Source organism: Drosophila erecta, unplaced genomic scaffold (genome assembly GCF_003286155.1).
Source record: "Drosophila erecta strain 14021-0224.00,06,07 unplaced genomic scaffold, DereRS2 tig00000000-arrow-pilon, whole genome shotgun sequence".
Lineage (NCBI taxonomy): Eukaryota > Metazoa > Arthropoda > Insecta > Diptera > Drosophilidae > Drosophila > Drosophila erecta.
In genome coordinates, this window is record NW_020825194.1 from 28,136,961 (window position 1) to 28,156,250 (window position 19,290).

At 43.2% G+C, this 19,290-nt stretch overlaps 6 protein-coding genes across 9 annotated transcripts; 3 read left to right on the plus strand and 3 right to left on the minus strand.

Annotated features, from left to right (window-relative positions):
- The first annotated feature begins 1,925 nt into the window (after positions 1-1,925).
- LOC6552072 lies at positions 1,926-3,237 on the plus strand. The gene is made up of 3 exons (XM_001978756.3): positions 1,926-2,105; positions 2,170-2,797; positions 2,964-3,237. Exons 1-3 carry the CDS (start codon positions 2,091-2,093, stop codon positions 3,128-3,130), a joined length of 810 nt encoding a protein of 269 aa, XP_001978792.1. The 5' UTR covers positions 1,926-2,090; the 3' UTR covers positions 3,131-3,237.
- A 401-nt stretch (positions 3,238-3,638) lies between these two features.
- On the minus strand, positions 3,639-4,936 carry LOC6552071 (mediator of RNA polymerase II transcription subunit 15). Its single transcript, XM_001978755.3, has 2 exons — positions 4,836-4,936; positions 3,639-4,773 (listed from the first exon to the last, which is right to left on the minus strand). Exons 1-2 carry the CDS (start codon positions 4,857-4,859, stop codon positions 3,754-3,756), a joined length of 1,044 nt encoding a protein of 347 aa, XP_001978791.1. The 5' UTR covers positions 4,860-4,936; the 3' UTR covers positions 3,639-3,753.
- Positions 4,937-8,248: 3,312 nt separating this feature from the next.
- LOC26527063 lies at positions 8,249-8,633 on the plus strand. The gene is given in 3 exon segments (XM_015155060.2): positions 8,249-8,323; positions 8,374-8,465; positions 8,467-8,633. Coding segments are annotated over 3 exon segments (282 nt in total). The 5' UTR covers positions 8,249-8,260; the 3' UTR covers positions 8,594-8,633.
- A 49-nt stretch (positions 8,634-8,682) lies between these two features.
- LOC6552070 (serine protease snake) lies at positions 8,683-10,336 on the plus strand. 3 transcript variants are annotated; one of them, XM_001978754.3, is made up of 5 exons: positions 8,683-9,069; positions 9,131-9,246; positions 9,315-9,424; positions 9,483-9,647; positions 9,705-10,336. In XM_001978754.3, the coding sequence occupies exons 1-5, from the start codon at positions 8,736-8,738 to the stop codon at positions 10,132-10,134; spliced, it is 1,155 nt and encodes a 384-aa protein (XP_001978790.1). In that variant the 5' UTR covers positions 8,683-8,735; the 3' UTR covers positions 10,135-10,336. The 3 variants fall into 3 exon arrangements, with proteins under 3 accessions (XP_001978790.1, XP_026834764.1, XP_015009512.1); XM_026978963.1 differs by having other exon boundaries at positions 9,487-9,742; XM_015154026.2 differs by having other exon boundaries at positions 9,131-9,229; positions 9,483-9,742.
- A 205-nt stretch (positions 10,337-10,541) lies between these two features.
- LOC6552069 (gelsolin) lies at positions 10,542-16,873 on the minus strand. 2 transcript variants are annotated; one of them, XM_001978753.3, is made up of 8 exons: positions 16,743-16,873; positions 14,987-15,211; positions 13,918-14,110; positions 13,495-13,569; positions 13,056-13,251; positions 11,297-13,002; positions 11,111-11,236; positions 10,542-10,882 (listed from the first exon to the last, which is right to left on the minus strand). In XM_001978753.3, the coding sequence occupies exons 2-8, from the start codon at positions 15,025-15,027 to the stop codon at positions 10,823-10,825; spliced, it is 2,397 nt and encodes a 798-aa protein (XP_001978789.1). In that variant the 5' UTR covers positions 15,028-15,211; positions 16,743-16,873; the 3' UTR covers positions 10,542-10,822. The 2 variants fall into 2 exon arrangements, with proteins under 2 accessions (XP_001978789.1, XP_026836099.1); XM_026980298.1 differs by having other exon boundaries at positions 14,947-15,211.
- A 160-nt stretch (positions 16,874-17,033) lies between these two features.
- Positions 17,034-19,088, minus strand: LOC26526551 (ATP-dependent RNA helicase abstrakt). Its single transcript, XM_015155011.2, has one exon. It carries the CDS (start codon positions 18,949-18,951, stop codon positions 17,092-17,094), a length of 1,860 nt encoding a protein of 619 aa, XP_015010497.1. The 5' UTR covers positions 18,952-19,088; the 3' UTR covers positions 17,034-17,091.
- Positions 19,089-19,290: the final 202 nt, after the last annotated feature.

Sequence of the window (19,290 nt, forward strand, 5' to 3'; positions counted from 1 at the left end):
GATCAAATAATCTGCAATCTTTTTCCCTGGCTTTGCTTCGTTCATTTTGAGCTCTCGTAAGCTTTTGTCCAAGAAAGCTATCTCATCAGATGTTCGAGCCAACTTTCAGAGAAATACTTTGACGAGTTTAATTTGAGCTTTTGGTGGTGCATCTTTGTAAGTTTTACTTATTAAGTATAACTTATTAATATACTAATAACTCATATCTCTGGAACTTAATTTTAATAGTAGCACCTTCAATGTAAAAACGACAAAAAACGGCAAGATATTGCGGTTGAAAAAGAAATAAAGAAATATTAAAATTTAAAACAAGAGGAAATGTTTTAGTCGTCATTCAGTTTTTTTTTTAATATTTTGGCAAATCAATGGAAATTTACATAACTAATAAATAGATAACAAAAATATCAAAACATTTTTCAAAAGTTTTTCGCGGTTTGTGGGCGTTATAGTGGGCGTCGCAACAAAACTTGCGCTGGGTCTATGTTTTTGGAAGCTGCATTGTAGCTTTTGTAGTTCCTGAGATCGTATGGACAGACGGACAGACGGACATGGCCAGTTCGACCTGTCTAGGGATCTTGAGCAGGAATATATGTTTTTACATATATGGTCGGAAACGCTTCCCTCTGCCCGTTACATGCTTTTCAACGAATCTAGTATACACTTTTACTCTACGAGTAACGGGAATAACTAATAATATGTAACAAGTGTACAAATAATTCAAAGTAATTTTACCTGCGACTAGAGAAAACCTCACCACTGAATGTCCAATATTAAGTAATCCGCAATCATTTTCTGCGGATGACCTCTGCTAACCTATTATTGATTGGCTTCGGTATTTCAATATTTTAATTATTTAATCCAATACTAATGGAGGCGCCATAAGCCTTGGCCATGTTAATAGCCAACACACGAAACGTCATGAAATAAAAATTAATGAAACTTGAAATATGAACAGGGAAGAGCTGTAAACGAAGTACATTGCTGCGGCGAACTTAAAGAGTGTGCCAAAAAACCACGGACTCAGTGTTACCATTGCGTAACTCCATGGGCCAAGACGCTCTTATCTTTTGTCCGCAAGATTATGTTGGAGAAAAGCGTCAGGAGTTGCTGATGCCAACAATTTGCTGATTGTTACGCCCCCGCTGCTCGTGTGAACGGGTGGCTTGCATAATATGTCGGCCATAAGTGTGATGCCGCAGTCTATGCGTACTCGTAACGGATCGGGGAAGAAACGCATGCTACTCGGTAATTTGGAGGGATTGTGCTTCAGCTTGGCCTCCGCACTGCCATTTGTGTTTTGATAAATCCCCAGTCATATATCAAATCGTCAGCACCACTCACCAAGGCAATCAGCGCTCCAAAATTTGGACCACGTCTATGGTTGGCACGGAAATTGCTTTGAATTTGCTTTGTAAAATTTCTTCGCCCATATTATAGTACAGAATTGACATATTATATTTCAGATTAAATTGTGCAACCACGGACCAATTACAACTTTAGTACCGACCAATGATCGGACAACTTAATAAGTGGGTCATCGGAAACCAAAGCAATTTTTGAAATTCATAGGGACTGAAAAAGCGAAAGCTTTCCAGGTAGACGATATTTAAAATGAGGCTATTGTGTGATTAATGCAAGTTGCGATTCGAGATTTTGCCTTGCAAAGGTTCGTCAATTATGACCGGCCATCAAATGACCGGCCACAAATATCCACCATCATGATCACGACGAAAGCTAGAGAAATGGATGTGCCAACTTAATCTCCACATTTGTATGTGTCCATCACACATGACTTCCAGCTAGACAACTCTTTCGACTTGGACCCAAGTTTAAGCTCGAGAGCTTTAGGGTCTTGGGTGAGTTCCCAAAAAGTTACCGCTATCTCAAGGTTGTATGAAAACGCAAGCGAGTTTTCGTGCGGCTCGAGCGCTTGTGGTTTCAGTTTCAGTTTCATTTGAACTTTTTGTTTCGGACACATCTGCTTCGTAGCGACATTTTCGAGTCAGCGGCATAAAAGTCTGGGCGTCTAGTGATTAGCATTTAGTTGAATTTTGATTGTCAAGGGAACGGTGTCTTCAACTGAATCGGAAATGCACTTCTTCATTGTAAGCCCTCTTCTAATGCCCGCCGAGATGTCAAAGCACCTAATAGTACTGACTTCCATTCCAGGTGCCGTGCCTCCTAGGCCTTGCAGCCGCCATTCCTCAAGGATACAACTACCAGGCCCAGCAACAGCTTCAATCGCCGGCGCAGTCGCAGTTTGCCACATTTGCGGAGCAGACGATCCTGCAGCAGGCGCTCCAGGCTCCGAAGGTGCAGCAGGTCCTGAACGCAGGAAATGTGGACGCGTCTTACTCCCAGCAACGCCAAGCACCTGTTTACCAACAGCAAGCGACGCAGTTCGGCGCGAATTTGGCGTACAATGTGCCCCAAGCACAGCAGCCTCAGCTGCAGCAGCAGCTCGTCTCCAAAGACATCTACGTCCATGTGCCACCAGCAGAAGAGCCCGAAGATCGCTATCCCCAGCCTGTTCTTCCGCCAGCGCCCCCGCGCAAGCATTATCGCATCGTGTTCATCAAGGCGCCGACGTCCAGTGTCCCGAAGGCGGCGTTGCGCATCCAGCAGGCTCCCGTGGAGGAGAAGACCATCATCTACGTGTTGACCAAGAAGCCGGACCCACTTGACCTCCAGACCGCCATCGAGGAAATCGCTCCTAAGCAGCCCAGCAAACCAGAGGTCTTCTTCATCAAGTACAAGACCCAGGAGGAAGCTGCGCATGCGCAACGCACCATTCAAGGTGAGCAACACCCGCATCCATCAGATGCTGTGAGACACTCTCGAAGATCTCATCAGTATGCAACAGACCTTAAATGCTTTGTTTTGCAAGCTCATAGAAATGTCTATCGTGGGTTTTATTCATAACCAATTAGCGATTTACTTACAACGTTCTGGTCTTCGTTTAGCTCAATATGATCAGCTTGGCGGCACATCGCAGGTTTCCGACGAGGGAGTCGCGCCCGTTACATCCGTGATTGGAGTCCTGGACAACCAGCGCAACAGCGGAGTTTCATCCGGACAGTTTTCGAGCTCCTTGGCAAACAGTTACTTGCCAGCCAATCTGCGTGCTTAGTTGTCACTGCAAGACAAAGGAACTGTAGTATTTTTAAGACTTCAACTCTTGTATATTTTCATATTTAGTTAAATAAAGTTCATATTTTGAACTCCTTATGATAGAAAGCGACTCTGCAGCCATATCCAAATAAAAAAGATTGGAGCACGATGAAACCGAGTTTCGATACTTCACAGTAACCAAATAGTTTTCTATAGCCCATGTTACCACATCCATTAGTCCAATGACAGCCAAGCCAAGCCGGAAACCGGTCGCATAAATTAGCATATAATTTGTCTTACATAACAACGATTAGGCCACACGAAAACTTGATCATTAGGGCTGCTGGCTAATGCATATGGAGATGGACCAATCTCTCTTGCAAGAAAAAAGTCATGCTCTTTGCTAATGCCCATTGATACTTTATTTATTAAAAACTAACCGCGTTTAATTTCCCCTACCTCAGAGTTCATCTCTCCAAAACTGAGATGTCTGAAATTTGAAAACGAGTACTCGGAACACTAGGATATTTGGGATTCGATTAAAATCTTTTATATTTCTTTCGAGTTTCGCATTAAAAGAATAAATTAAAATGGATATAAAACAATGGAAGCGATAGGAATTGTACATAATGGAACATAAACTTATTTAAAAGTCTTTGCCGGCACGTACTTCCTAGATGGCAGCGAGGGAGCAAAAGAGGCGGTGGACTGCTGCACAAAGGAGCTTTGTTGCTGGACCCCCGGGTTAAGGGACTGCAGCTGAACAATGGGCTGACCCTGGGGCTGGATGATGGTTTGGCCAGCCTGGGAGAGCTGGGGCGCAAAGCTGCCCAGGTTGAGGGAGCCATTCGAGACGCTGGCAATGGGGGCCACTCCCTCGTCCGAAATGTGAGTGGCGCCTCCGAGGGCGTCGTACTGGGCCTGGATCTCCTGCTGAGCGCGCTGGGCCTCTTCCTGGGTCTTGTACTTAATGAAGTAGACCTCGGGCTTTTGAACCTTGGACTCAGACTGGGTGACCTGCAGCTGCTGCTGGATCTCGGTGAGATCGGGTTTCTTGGAGAGCACGTAGATGACGGTCTTCTCCTCGTTGCTTGACTGAGCCCGCTTCAGGGCCGCGGCGGTGTACTTCAGATTCTGGGTTGGAGCCTTTATGAAGACGATCCGGTAGTTCTTGCGAATGGGCACATTCTCCAGCTGTGGCTCGTCCTGCCGCAGCTCCTCATTCTCATCGGGGGCGGAGTGGATGTAAATGTCCTTGGTGACGATAGCCGGGCGCTGGACGAACTGGGTCTGAAGGACTTGCTGCGGCTGCGGCTGCTGCTGATACACGATTTGCTGAGGCTGCTGCTGCACAGTGCTGATCAGGTTTGGTTGGGGCGGAGCAACAAGAAAGGGCTGCCTTGGCAGAGATAGCGGCAAAGGAGCGGGAGCAGGAGCAGGAGCGGCAGCGATGGTCTGCACGGATTGAATGACTGGCTGCTGAGCCTGGGCACCGATCGCCGCCTGAACACCGAGCTGAGTGAGAGAGGAGACGGTGCCACCTGAGTATATTCCACTTGGTGAAATAGGTGTCTGAGGACGGAGATTGCCAATGGGAAGGGATGGTAGCTGCGGTTGGTACTTGTATCCCTGGGGAGCTGCCGCCGTGAGGGCCACCATGCACTGCAAGACCATATTAAGTGTTAGCTGTTGCTTGTGATCCCACACATGTGCCAGTTTCTTACCATTAGAACGACGAACTGCTTCATTTTTACTTTGAACTGTCTGAGCTGCTGGGGTCGACTGATGCTCTGCCTGCCCAATGTCAATGTTTTATATCTGTCCAGCATAGCATCGTTTTCCCAAAGAAAGAAAAAATTATTAGGCACTACCATAAAACGTTTGAATCTATTATTGACTTCACAACCTCGAATGTGTACCGTATCACATTGGGCGGTTGCCAAATCACAGATCCGTATGCGCAGATGCACTGGTTGAAAAGTCCGGGATCTTATCTAACTTGGCGACCAACGTTGCGTTGAAATTTAAATAATCGTTTGATATCCCCATTGTCAACGCCGCATATTAATAGGTGAAGCGGTTCGGTTGACAAAACTGGGATATTATAAAGAAAGTAAGTTTTATGGACGGAAACCCATATACATTCATGTCCAAAATTGTGGGAAACGATCTGCATTAAATATTCGTTTTAAAATTCGCTTGGCGCCCTGCACGCTTGTGGACGATAGACTGTGGGAGTTTAATACATTCGAAAAACAAAACTGAAATATTATAGTAAATTGTGGTCTTGCCAGTTTTTTCGTCGAGGCGATGTTTTAAATCTAACTTTCGCTGCTTAGGTGTCACTAGAAATTGCAAGCCTATCGCCAACTTCCAACCCACAATAGTTCTCACTTTTGAGAAAACAACAAAAAATTAATTTTTATTTGACTACGTAATTGCGCTATCTAAAACAAAAGTCGAGTACCACGACTATCAGATACCCGTTACTCAGCTAGTGGGAGTTAAGGAGCATAGGAATTGGCAACCAGAATAATAAAATGGGGAAAAATTATACAAATTTTCAAAAGTGCTGGAGTGACAGGTTTTGGGCGGGTTGTGGGCATTTCAAAAAAAGTTTTTCTATACCGATAGGAATTGGCAAAAAGAATATTAAAATGAGCAAAAATCAAAACTATTTTCAAAAGAATGGACGCGACACCCTTCGGACGGTTTATGGCCGTTAGTGGAATCTTAACTTAGTCTCAACTTTCTAAACTTTAATCGATCATATAATACGAACAGACGGACATGACCAGATCGACTCGGCTACTGATCTCAAGGGTATACGAGCATGGAATAGAATATTATAGGGTCGGAAAGGCTTCCTTCTACCTTTAATATATTTTCAAAACTAATCTAGAATATATTTTTACTCTACGAGCAACGGTTATAACTAATGTATTTATTTACCATATTTGCACTTTTGGCATATTTATATCTTTTCGTGCCGAAAGGTTCACAAGTAGTAGGCACATAAAATGTATTTCTATACATATCTGTTTTCCGGGGCTTTCCAAAAGTCATTGAACCAATAATTCTTAAATCAAGCTGTTTAGCACAACATATTATTATGGAACATAGAAGATTTGAACTTTTTAATGTTTAATTTTAATGCTAAAACTAATACTTTTGTTGAAGAGTTGGCAAGTAAGCGCTTTTCCACGGTGCGCTTGGTTTGCGGAAGACCGCACTCCTGTCAAAAGTTACGGATTGACTGCTTTGTCTTCTTACTAGAACAGTGCGGGTGATTTTATCCTGAAGACCAACTTGCGGGTGGCAGGCTAGGTAGATTTGTTGTGTGGATAGTTCCGGTATTCCTTTGGGTTATTATGGGTTTCTTTGGGTTTGGCTTCTATACGTTACTGGTGCAGTGAATTTTCTGATGCAAGCAATCATTTGTTATTTGGAGAATATATAAATCTATCCAAGTTAGCGAGTCGTATGCCTATTTTATTTTTTTACTATAGATAACTAGTCTCACACCGACCCTCTCTTGGCGGGACTATCCCAACACCGAAATGCAAATTATTTCAAAATTTTTCAAAAAATTTCCTGTTCCAATTTTGTATTAAACAACTTAAATTTATATGTTAAATAATTCAATTCAACAAATTAGTCCAGCAAGGGTGTCTGTGCAAATCACAGAGCAGACAAGTAAGAAATAACGTTAAAATTTAATTAAAAATAGCTTAGTGCGTTTGTATAAGTTTTAGATATTTTGCAAAGTATACAAGTGCCACATTAAATTATCGTCCTTTTGTTATTGCTTCTGATACAAATTATATAATTTTCTAAATCGAATCTTTTAAGAGGCTGTAATATTAATTGTAGAAAGGAAATTTTATTTTGGCCCCAAGCTTATGTAATCGACAAAAAAGAATTTCGACACTTAAAGTATTTGTAATTTTATTTGTACTTTTGTTTCTTAAGGAAACTTTCCCATTATTTTATTTTCCTTTTTTCATTTTTCCACTGCCTTTCACTCGATACGAACACACAGCAGATGTTTATATTTTATACATGGTGGTGCACTTCGACACTAGCTGAACTGCCATCCCCAGTGATATTGCTGGTATGCAAGTTTCGGAAGATAACCTATTTTTAAGCTCCTCGAAAAATTTAAAAAACTATATTCTCATAAAAGTCCTAACGCTTCTATGGGTGTACTTTCCGTTTATTCAAATATATTTATGAAGTAAGCTGAAGCTATGAGTTTTACCTTAGTGATCAGCGATAGGAATACTTTTAAAATTGGAAATTATGATTTAAGTATTACGACAAATGGATTTTGCATTTGAATTTTTTTACTGATTGGAACTTGAGACTACAGCTTATCAGCAAAAAGAACAACATTCGCGCTTTTGTTTTAAAAAAAAAAAACCCATTTGCGCAACAACTTTTAAATCAATATACATACATATGTAAGTAAAGCAATCGTATACACAAAGATAAAAGCAGTCCGGCGACAATATTACCGAAAAACGAGCTCTTTTTGGTAGGTGTCAGCAGAAGCTTACTGTTTTTGATACAATAACTTTAAAGCTTGTTTTGCATCCAACAAAGCATACAGTAAACTGTACAGGAGACGAGCCAATCGATTTTTGAACAAAAACAAAACATTCACAGAATTTAGAAGAAATATTCGTATCATATTAATTGTAAGTTAACATTTTATAATTTATTTTAAAAATATTTCCTATGACATTGTCTTATATCATTGGCTGCTTAGAATGATCACTGTATATATATGTACAAAATATATATGTATGTATTTCAAGTTCATCAAAGCAAATTATCACAATGTCACACGCAGCGAAAATACATGTTTCAACATTTATTGTCACATTATATTAAACACTTTGTGTGGATCCCAGCAGGTTTTTAATTATGTGAACATGTTATACACGTAAAAAATATATATATGTTATACAAAAAATATATTTGCTAATAATTTGTAATTAGCTTAAAAGTTTTCATTGGATCTAATATAAAAATTACAATAAAACGTTTTTATACGTGGCACAAATTGGTTTCCAAAAATATTTGTCGTGCTTTCCCACGCTGATTTCTGTAAGTGTGTTAATGATTTAAGTTATGTATAAAAGATATGTCTGCAAAGGCGCGAGGCTTAGTCCGATTTTGGGTTTCCGATAGAATGAAGACACTCTGCGTAAGTGTGACAATTTGTAAACAGAACTGATAGTAACGCTATTCACACAGTTGTTAATCCTGTTCGTCCTGGTGGCCGTGGCTCTATCAGCTCCCGCTGCCTCCCCGGACAATACTCCTACGGTATCCGTGCTGCGCTACAAAGAAACATTTGGAAAACATTCAGCGGGCCATTATTGCGCAGTACGAAAGAATTGGCGGCACCACAATAGTTCATCAGCCACTGACGGCCAATATCGTCAACCCAGCAGTCCAAGGATTTAATACTTAATGCTCTCCGAAAATAAATCGTTTATATTTGTGATTTGTAAGCCCCGCTGATAAGACAGAGCGTCTTGCGTTTTTGGATTAACCGATCCGCAGAAGCGCTTTAGTCTGCTTCCGACACTCGGCGGTTTCGCAGAGCCTCCAAGATGCTTCGCAATCTGTCCGCGTGTCTTATATCGTTTTTTGGGCTCTGGTGCCTGACCCACACTCACTCCCAGCGTCTGCCCCTAGAAGGCGATACGATCCGCTCTCCCGTCGACCGCGACATAGTCTTTCCGAAGCTGGACGCAGGACCAGGCCAACCCCAGGAGAAGATGTGGTTTCGCATAGCCGACTTTCAGTTTGATCGGGAGGAGATCCTGACCAATCCCAAGCCCAGGCGCCACCCCCCGCCTCCAGGGCCTGGCCAGCCCTTCCCGCCGCCCCCCGGGGGCTTTAAAAAGAAAAAGAAGAACAGTCAACGCCGCCTCTGCGAGCAGAGTAAGTGATTCGAGTCTTTGGCCTGTGGGTTCGTGAGTTATTGACCAAGCTTGTCACCAAGAATATTCCGAATACGTGGAACGCATCTTTCCCAATGATACCGCGGTGGCTGCCGATGCCAACGACGCAGATTTCGATGGTCGGATCCTGGCCAGGCCCGGTGAATACCCACACATGGTACGAACTCGCTAGCTGCTAAGCGTCTACTGAGCACCTAACTCAAGGCCATTGATCTGTTTTCGCAGGCTGCCGTGGGCTTCGAGTCGGAGAGAGGGCGAGTCGACTACAAGTGTGGCGGCAGCTTGATAAGCGAGAGATTCGTGCTTACCGCCGCCCACTGCACCTTCATATACGAGTGAGCATGCCAGTTAGACCACTGACCCCCAGTACCGTGACTGTACTTTTCCTCCCAGGAAGGCCCCCAAGTGGGTGCGCATCGGGGTCCTCAACCTGGTCACCGAGAGGCGGTCGGCGGAGGCCCAACTGCTTCGAATTCAGAAAGTGCTCGCACACCCCAATTACAACAAAGAGATGTACTATGACGACATAGCCTTACTTAAGCTGGAGAACGAAGTGGAGTGAGTACCCAACCAGACAGTAGGCGACCGCTAAGTTTGCTAACACGATTCTCTAAGACTGACGGAATTCGTCAGACCCATCCGCCTGTGGGTTTACCCAGAGCTGCCCACGACGATAGCCTTCGCAATGGGGTACGGCGCCACTAGCTTCGCCAAGGCCATGACGAACCGGCTCACAAATCTTAACCTGACCATAGTGCCGAACGACGAGTGCAACGCCGAGCTGCCGTCTCTGGCTGAGACTCCCAATGGAGTTCTGGAAAGCCAGATCTGCGCCCAGGACTATATTCTCAACAGAGACACCTGCCAGGGCGACTCGGGCGGACCCCTGCAACTGAATTTGCCGGGTCGCCGCCGGCGGCATAGAATACACTATCACCTGATCGGCATTACCTCATACGGCGTGTTCTGTCGCAGTAGTTACCCATCAGTTTACACCAGAGTGACTTCCTACTTGGACTGGATCGAACTAACTGTGTGGACCTGACAGATGCCCACATGGGAATCGTATGCTTTCAGTAATATGTTTACTTTCATTAGATATCCACTTTTCGACACTTCCCATAACAACGGACATGGCCCGTTCAACTAAACAAGAATCTACATATTTAATTGGTTCGTTAGCCTTCGAGTAGCAGGAATAAAAACTGAAGAGATCGAATTTTCCTTTAACAGAAATTTTTTTATTTGTTGGTAAAAATATTTTTATGTACTTATCAAATATATTTTCCAGAAGTGCAATAACAGAGGGAATTCCGATTTTGTGTATATCTGATTCCTTATGATCAAAAACAAAAACAAACTTTGATTTCCTAATATTTTCAAATAGTTTTCCGATGCTGATATTATATATTCTCAAAAGAATTTTATATTCCGAATAAGAAAAAAAAAACGTACATTTCTTTCCATTTATATTTCGATTATTCGTATGGCACCAATCCGCCCCTAGAATTATTACTTTCACATTAGGAATTAAATATATGGTTATATACATTTTGCTAAATAGTAGGTATGGCTTTGGTATGGCCTAGTGATTTTCAACAATAAATTATACTAAACGGTGACTATATTGAAAAGGTCGTCATTTATTTTTAAGTTACATTAGACATAGACATTTAAAACGGCAAAAACAAACAGATTTTTTGTCAATTCTGCTGAGAATTGAACCATTGGTTTTAGACTTCATTGTTGGCATCAATAATGAGTTGCTTCATGTCTTCATAGCTGGGCTGGTTCTGCAAGTCCAAGACAAGAGTGTAAAAATTCTTAGAAATTGTATAAATCTTTTACGTAGCAACTTTACATTAAAAAGCATAGTCATTTATTAATAAGCAACTTACGAATCGCATGCGCTATAGCTGTTAGTGTGATTAATGAGTTGGCAGAGATGAGATTTAAATTCAGAAATGGCCGAAAATGCTGCTAAACGAATGCAAGCTATAGGCCTATTTTGGATCACGTACCTGCCAGTAGTTATCGTCCCAGTTGGGAAACATGCGTTTAAAAACCCTTGGTTCCTTTCCCTGGGGGACGCGGATGATGTTCACCGTGTCGAAGGAGCGAGCGGTGGGCTCCAAGCGAATGTAAAGCTGTAAACCAAGAATTAAGTTATAAAAGCTTTGAAAAGTAAAGGTGTGTATTAAGAAAACCTTTGCCATGTCCAGAAGCTTGGAATTTTCCTCCTCAGATGCGCCAGAGCCAACCCAAAGGTAGATCTCGTCTCCAGCATCCAGTAGCATGATGTCTTCGGAGTCCAAATCCTCTTGCTCGTATTGAGCAACTTCCTCAACCTTCAAAAGTCCACCATGCCTCAAATAACAGTGGAACAGGCGTGACTCCAGCAGTGGAGCTCCAAGGTCACCTAAGCTGCGGTCGTACTGGCCTTCGCCGTTTAATTCCTCCCAGAACTCATCTGGCTCGGCACCCTCCTCCACCTGCTCGAGCTCAACGTCATCCCAGTAGTCAGAAAAGCGATCCATGGCTGCTTGTTTTTCGAAGCTAGATGCGCCCAAGCCATTCCAAATATAGATTTTGTGGGACTTTCCGGATAGAAGGGCGAAAGCATCACTTGAGGCCAAGGATGAGCTGTCGGCGGCCACTTCACTAGCATGAATATCGCTTTCGACAGTGCCGCGAATGCGGAAGAGCTGCGACGTCACCGGAAGTGCAGTGAAGGATGTCAATAACTTTCCCTTAAATATCTTGTAGAAGTGGCGCGGCTCATGGCCCTGATTGGTCTGCACCAAAAGACCTTCCTTGGCACCTACTAGACTCTCCTCGAAGGCACGTTCCTTGGCGGCGACAGAGGCGTTTACTCCATGCCACACATAGGTCAGGGAACCAGTGTCCCCGTTCTTAGCCTCGTATTTGTAGGTGAGCACATAAGAGGCAAATCCCAAAAGAGGTAGTTTCTCCTCGAAGGGAATGGTGCTGATCACGATTTCATCGGAATCAGGCTTTGCAACGTACTGTGTAATGGTTTCAACGCTGTTCTGACCGTTATCCGGCATAAACCCAATGGAACGACCGCCGCTCTTCTTTAACTGAGTCACCACAGAGTCGACTTCATCCTCATTTAACAATTCATCAGAGCCGATGCCCAGAGCCGAACGAATAAGTCGACTATGGGCCATTCCGGCATCACGCCAGGTGTCAAAGTACTGCTTAAATGGTGCGGACTCAGCGCCTTCTACAATGCGATGGATTTGGGTCCAGGCCGGGTACTTCTTGGTGCGTAGGAACTCCTGCGCCTTGGCCATGGCGTTCGTCTTCTCATTCTGATTGGCGCCCTTTCCAACCCACACAAAAATGCCAGATCCTGTGTCCAAGATAAAGCAATCGCGAGTGTCGAGCATAGCCTGAGTCAGTGGTTTTTGTCCAATGGTGTCCACCTTCAGCTTGCTTACGGCGTCGCTGACCTTGTAGAGAGTAACCGCTGCGGCATCCGTCCTCTCGAACGCACCATCTTCGTCGGCAGTTGACTCCTCCGGCACCTGGTCAGGGGAACCCGATCCTAGCACGTCGAAAAAGAGCTGCTTGTCTACAGCAGTGCTGAAGTCGTCGACGATCTGAACACGAGCTCGTCCGTTATGATCCTGGTCCCTGATCTGGTTCGCAGCGCTGATAGCCTTAAGCTTCTCAACGCGCTTCGCCTGGGAGCCTACATAGACATATATATCGCTGCCGGCATCCAAGATGAAGCAGTCGCCCTTGTTCATCGACGACACGGAAAGATTCACCTGTCGGACGCGCACGTTACGCTTGCCCTTGACCTGGAACAGTCGCTTCTCTCCCTTGGCGTTTGTCTCTACGTGGTTGAAGCCAGTTCCGACGCCGCCCTGTTCATAGCGAATGCCTACAATGATGATTAGTGTAAAGAGACGTCCAGATTGGTTTGACTTGTTCTACCGTTTTTGAAGTATCCCAGAAACAGCTGGGACTCGTGGTCCTGCACCTCGCGATGTTGAATAGGACCGCCATTCAGCAAGTCATCTAACTGGACGGTGAGAATAGCTGCAGCTCCAGCCTCATCCGTTGAGGTCTCCGATCCCAGCCAGAAGTGCACATCCCAGGACAGTTTCTTGTCTTTTTTGTTTTCAATTGTCTAAATGAAGATAAGGATTCGATGTTAAAAAAGTTACGTATGGCACAGATGCCTTTACTCATATATGTACGTATGGGCTTAGTTTCTTCCACATGACTTTAATGGGGCTAAAAACTTCAATTTCTTCTTTAAAAAGTAAATACTGAAGATATAGTAATGGGGAATTTCCAAGAATAATTCTAGTTGGATTATTTCATAGGTGTGCGTTAAATTAAAACTTCTACAGTTCCAATGCATACTTACATTAAGAACAATAAACGAGTCCCCAGTGTAAAATTTGCCATAATTATTTTTGGGGTACGCAACGGGCTCAAAATTCTGAAAAGAGAAAAAAATACTTATACGTGATTTCCATTAAAGATAATTGCGAAAAACGACTGGCTGCTTGGTCTAAACTTTTATTTTGGGCATCGCCTGATTGTACACAAACATATCGCATTTTGAACCTAATAAATTTGCCGGGTGTTCGAGTTAATTAGCAAGAGGGAACCGACGTACGATGTATATAAACAATTTACATTTATCTTCTCCGGAAAAAACAATATGTATATTTATAAAATATCGGACGATCTCGAGCTGCGAACCAACAGATGTTAGCAAGCGCCAGCTATTTATACCATTTCCGAACACGGGCAGGGAATAATTGAATCCCAAAATATGACTCACCTCGATGCGCCAGATTTCTAGGCCCGGAGAACGGCCGGCGTTGGCGAAGGAGGGATGCATCACGCGTCTGGCTGGCTGCTTGCTGTTCTGGCCGCTGGGCTGAATTTGGCCGGTTGGCACGGGAAACGCGGGACGGGCGTTGAGGGTGCCGGCTGAGCAAGGACTGGACGAGAGGGCTAAAAACACAAGCAGGCTGAAAGGCACAAGCAGATAGCTATTATGGCAGCCAATTGATTGCACGCAACTTGTTGTCGTTGGACATGACTGCAGATAACACAATTAATCTTAAGATATATATATTTTTTCTTTTTATTGATTTCAGCCAGAAGTTCGCAAGGCAGTAAAGGACACATCTTGGTCACCTTTATAGCTTTTTTATTATATTATACCTTTGTTGTTATTCGGTATTCATGAGATTTTAATATATAATAACTACATATATGGGTATATAAGCTTCGGCTCGACGATTCTGCATTTCTTTCTTTTTTATTTTAAATATTGTATTTGGTATACAATTTGTGTTGAATGTTTAGTAATACATTTTGTGCAATTGATGCTCTTATTCGTCACCACATGTGACGAATTTGTTTATTGTTTTAAACTGAAAAGAACACAAATAACTTGCTCTTCAGAACATTTTCGTAAGATTTCAGTCTGCTTAGGGAAAACTACTATTCTATTGGAATTATAGAAATTCTATTCTATTGTTTTCTATTATTTTCTATTGGAATTCAGGTTCTAGGGTATAGAGAGGAGAGAAGATACTTCTAGTTAAGTTACGCGCAAATCCAATTGATCCAATTCGCTATGCATGGAGTTATGCTTTCTCTAAGCACACTACACCTAAATAGAACAGCCGACTGATTTCATATGAATCATGACCATAAAAGGCCACAAAATAATAGACACACCACAACTGTCACATGGGCTACGAGCACTGGAAATGCACACAAATGTCGGGTGTTGAATCACACCGCAGCTACAAGTTCAAGTTTTGTTAAAATTTTGGAAACTTGGAGTATTTATCACCTCAGAGCTTTCTGGACTGCGAACTGCTCGCTTGCATTACCTGGAGATGACTGCCATTGTGGCGGCGCCGGAGGCATCCATTCGAGACTGTCTCTTTTCTGGTCGACGACCGGGGGCGCCGAGGAGATTCCCGAGAGCTTTGTTTATTGTTGCGATAAATATGTATGAGTGACGCCTGATGTGTTTGGCCTTTGTTTTTATCGCGTTTGTTTCCAGTTCAAACAGAGGCAGTTGGTCCTCTATATTTAAGCAGAGAGTGTGAGAACTGTAAGTAAGAGAATCATCTGGTCAATAAGAGAAGCAAAGATATTAATGTTTAATATGATGTTTGACCGCCAACAAGTGTGCGTATGTGATATACATCCACCCAGCAAACAAAGTATTTATAAAATAATAATGGTCTTCAACAATAAGAGCTTCCCCAAACTCGTTTAAGCTATGCTTCCTGGTGAATTATTCCTGATGAATGTGAGTTATGAATTACTAAATGTAGTCCGTATCAATACTAAATATTTCCGGGAAAGTGGTTCTGCTCTCCAGCTCCCCTATTGTATGATATCATGTTTGTATCTCCAGTGCGATGTTTGATCAGAGCATAAGGTTAAGGCGTGTAATAAAGAGCACTCGTGTAATCACATATTGTCATTCAGCTAATTAGTTTTGCCACTCGACTCACCTGCGTATGATATCACGCTATTTTTTGTAAGGCGGCCAGCCCATTTAGCCTTTCCTGGCAACTGGGTCACAACCAAAAAAAAATGTTTTTATTGAGAACTCAGCATGTGTATGGTCATATAAGGTTTTTGAATTAAGGCGGTCTGTAAAATTATACTTCGGGTACTAGCATATGCAAATAGCCAGAACACACGTCTTTCAAAAACAGTACACATACTTTGAACGAGTTTTGAATATGAATTATGCCCATATAGCACCTACAACACATGCATATGTAGGTCTTCGCTCACAATTAATAATGTGGTCTAGAGATGACGGCTAACTCATCAATATCAATTTTTAAAGAGTACGTCATCGCACACAAGTACACGGTGTTGAGAAATTAAACCTATTTAAAATGACAATGATGGGACAAACAATTTTGGAATAATATTCCGAATACGGTTGAATACAGATCGGTTGAAAACACTCAGTTTCCCATTTTTCAATGTCATACGAACGAATTTATGGTTTCCAAATCTTCCAAAAACATTTAAGCTTGCTTATTTTCAATTAATTTGGAGATATTTTAAGGGATATATTACGAAACACGGAATGCGCATATTTCGCATATACATTTTAAATATTGTATACTATTTATTTGTACACTATTATAGTACACACTATTTATGTGTATATACATACATATACATATATACGAATACATATGTATGTGACTTTTTGAACACTCCATAGAAAAAAAGAAAATAAATTCGAAAAAGAAAGAAATTTTTGGGTACCATCAATTCAGTGTTATGAACATATATTTCCTCAAAAACACTCAGTTTGGTGTTAGCTTAGCTATTAGCTTATATTATGTAGAATCGACCTCAGTTCCGATGATTGCTTTCAAAACAGTAGATAAGACAAATCAACGGGCAATTTAACGAAATGAGCTCAGCAAAATAATAACTTTGAATAAAATAATAAGTTTGTTATTCTCTATATAATCAGCCTTCAACTCAACTGATTAGGCTAGGCTAAATTTTACTTTATACTATTATACTCGTACATATACTATATGGGGCGATGCTATTACATATTTCTGAGAAAACACCATTTAATTTTTTAGGCACACTTACTTGTACGTCAACACGATCTGCGCAATTTCAGACGATCCCGGTGCGATGATTATAAGAACTGTGCTTCGAACAACAGGCGGACAGAGAGCTGTCTCAGACACTAAGCGAAAGCCAAAGCTCGTGTTTGCTTTTATATTTTTCTTGAGCCCGCTTTTCTTAAACGCGCTCGCCTGGTCACATCGCTCTCTGAGGTTGCTGGGACAATTGATAAGCAAAGCTTCGTGCGATAAGCGGCAACCTGAACTTCAAACACAGTGAAAACAAATTAAAAAATTCCCAGAAAACTATGTATGTATACTAATGTAGTTATTATTATTTTAATTATGTATGGGTCGATTGTGGTAGGTGTTTAGTAATCAGCAGCGGTATTGGATAGGTAGTCGCGACGTCCTATGTTTGAAGCTTGCTTGTTCTGAACAGCCTCCAGTTTTGGGCATTCCGTGATGCGATGGCCCAGACCACCACAGTAGGTGCAGCCATGAGAGTCGCCCAGGTCCAGGTGCTGGTGCTCGGCCTCAGGCGCCAGTTCGTCCAAGAATTCCGGAACCTCTTGCTTGCCTTCGATGAGCAGGTGCTTCAGGTCGAGCAGGACTGACTGCTCGGTAATCTTGTTTATCAGCGTGGTAGCCAATCCCTTGGTGTTGGAACGACCTGTACGGCCAATACGATGCACATAGTTTTCAATATCGTCCGGCATGTCGTAGTTAATAACGTGTTGCACGTTAGGGAAGTCCAGACCCTTTGAGGCCACGTCGGTGGCCACCAGCACATCTTTTTTGCCCACGCGGTAGGCATCGACTGCCCGCGATCGTTCTTCCTGATCCTTTCCGCCGTGAATTGCCACCGCCTCCACGCCTTTCAGCAGCAGATACTCATGTATGCAATCTACATCCTGCTTCTTTTCAGCAAAAATGAGCACGGGCGGCGCAGTCTTCTGTAGGCAGTCCAGCAAATATACCACCTTTGCCTCTTGCTTAACATACTCAACCTGCTGGGTGACGTTCATTGACGCAGCACCTGCGCGACCCACATTTATTGTTACAGGCTTCACGAGGGCTGAACGGGCAAAGTTCTGGATCTTTTTTGGCATGGTGGCCGAAAATAGAAGTGTTTGACGCTGGCCTTTGAAGAAGGAAAATATCGTACGTACGTCCTCTTCAAATCCCATGTCAATCATGCGGTCAGCTTCGTCCATGCACAGGTACCGGCACATGTCCAGCGTAAGAATCTTCTTGTCCAGCATGTCCATGAGACGACCTGGTGTCGCCACAACGATATGTACGCCGCGTGAAATGACGTCAAGGGCTTCGCTGATCGGCAACCCACCCATAGCCAAGCAGGAACGAATTTCAGGCATTTTGCACAGCTGAAGGTGCTTGCTGTAATGCTGGATGATCTCGTGTGTTTGCTTGGCCAGCTCGCGGGACGGGCAGATGATCAGTCCGTAGGGGCCCTCGTTACGCTCAAAAGGCAGACTGTACTCCTGTTCCAGGGCAAACATGACGACTGGCAGCACAAAGACCAGCGTTTTTCCAGACCCAGTGAAGGCTATGCCAATAAGGTCGCGACCGGCTAGAACAGTGGGTAGACCTTGCACTTGGATTGGGGTCGGGGTCTTAATGCCTTTGGCCGCTAAGCCGTTAAGAATACCCTTGGGGAACTTCATTTCGCGGAAACTGCGAATTGGCGGGCTTGGTTTTTCTCCCTCCACTAGGATCCTCAACTCCTGGCGCACGGCCTCGCGCTCTTCCTCCGACATTGCTCGAATGTAACGCGGCGGCTGCCAGGAGGTTTTGATGGGCTGCTCGTACTGAATCCCCTTTGCTAACTCTGCAACACCCATAAGGGCCTTCTGCTGAGCAATGCTCTCCATAATCTTTTCCTCCTCTCGTAGTTGCTTTTCCACGGCACTCAGCTTTTTGGCCTCTGCAATTTTCTTTAGTTCTGTGTGCTGGTCAAGCAGACTAATGTTGTACTTCCGACCCCAGGTCTCGGCATCGTGCGCGCCCTGCGAGTCGTCCTCATTCTCATTTTCGCTTGAGGACTTTGGCTGCGCCGTTTCCGAAACCAGTTGCACGATCCTGCCCAACTTCATCATGTGCTGCTTCTTCCGCTCTTTCACCGGTACGTACGGCACGTACTCCTCGTTGTCCTGGTCGCCTTCCTCGGAGGACTTGGACGACCTCCGATACCGCTTTACTTGCGCCATACCAGTCGATCTATATTTCTGACTTTCGTTGGACCTAAACTGTCTGTAAACAAACAAAAGCCACCGTGCGACGGTTTAAAATAGACGAACCCAAAAAATACTTAATACTATTAGCTATCGAATTCAGTATTAAACATTTATTCCACTGTCAACATTTCATTTCAGGTTTGTTCGCGTTTTGTGAAATACTTAAAATTTAATATCTGCACGGTTCAATTCTTAAAAATGTGTGGCACATAATTATTCTGCACAATTTTGTATGTTTTGATTTTATTTATTTTGCAAATTCTTTCCGTTTTTCATAAATTCATGGGATGAATCATCTGTTTTTGGAGCGCA

Coding starts and splice junctions, on each gene's coding strand:
- LOC6552072 (XM_001978756.3), top strand. Junction 2,798..2,963: donor TGCGCAACGCACCATTCAAG/GTGAGCAACACC, acceptor GTCTTCGTTTAG/CTCAATATGATCAGCTTGGC.
- LOC6552071 (XM_001978755.3), bottom strand. CDS start 4,859: ATGAAGCAGTTCGTCGTTCTAATG. Junction 4,774..4,835: donor AGCAGTTCGTCGTTCTAATG/GTAAGAAACTGG, acceptor ATGGTCTTGCAG/TGCATGGTGGCCCTCACGGC.
- LOC6552070 (XM_001978754.3), top strand. CDS start 8,736: ATGCTTCGCAATCTGTCCGCGTGTCTTATATCGTTTTTTGGGCTCTGG. Junction 9,247..9,314: donor CCGGTGAATACCCACACATG/GTACGAACTCGC, acceptor CTGTTTTCGCAG/GCTGCCGTGGGCTTCGAGTC. Junction 9,648..9,704: donor AAGCTGGAGAACGAAGTGGA/GTGAGTACCCAA, acceptor CGATTCTCTAAG/ACTGACGGAATTCGTCAGAC.
- LOC6552069 (XM_026980298.1), bottom strand. CDS start 15,023: ATGCCTCCGGCGCCGCCACAATGGCAGTCATCTCCAGGTAATGCAAGC. Junction 14,111..14,946: donor GCAGTCCAGAAAGCTCTGAG/GTGATAAATACT, acceptor TGTGCCTTTCAG/CCTGCTTGTGTTTTTAGCCC. Junction 11,237..11,296: donor AGCTTCTGGACATGGCAAAG/GTTTTCTTAATA, acceptor CTTGGTTTACAG/CTTTACATTCGCTTGGAGCC.
- LOC26526551 (XM_015155011.2), bottom strand. CDS start 18,951: ATGGCGCAAGTAAAGCGGTATCGGAGGTCGTCCAAGTCCTCCGAGGAA.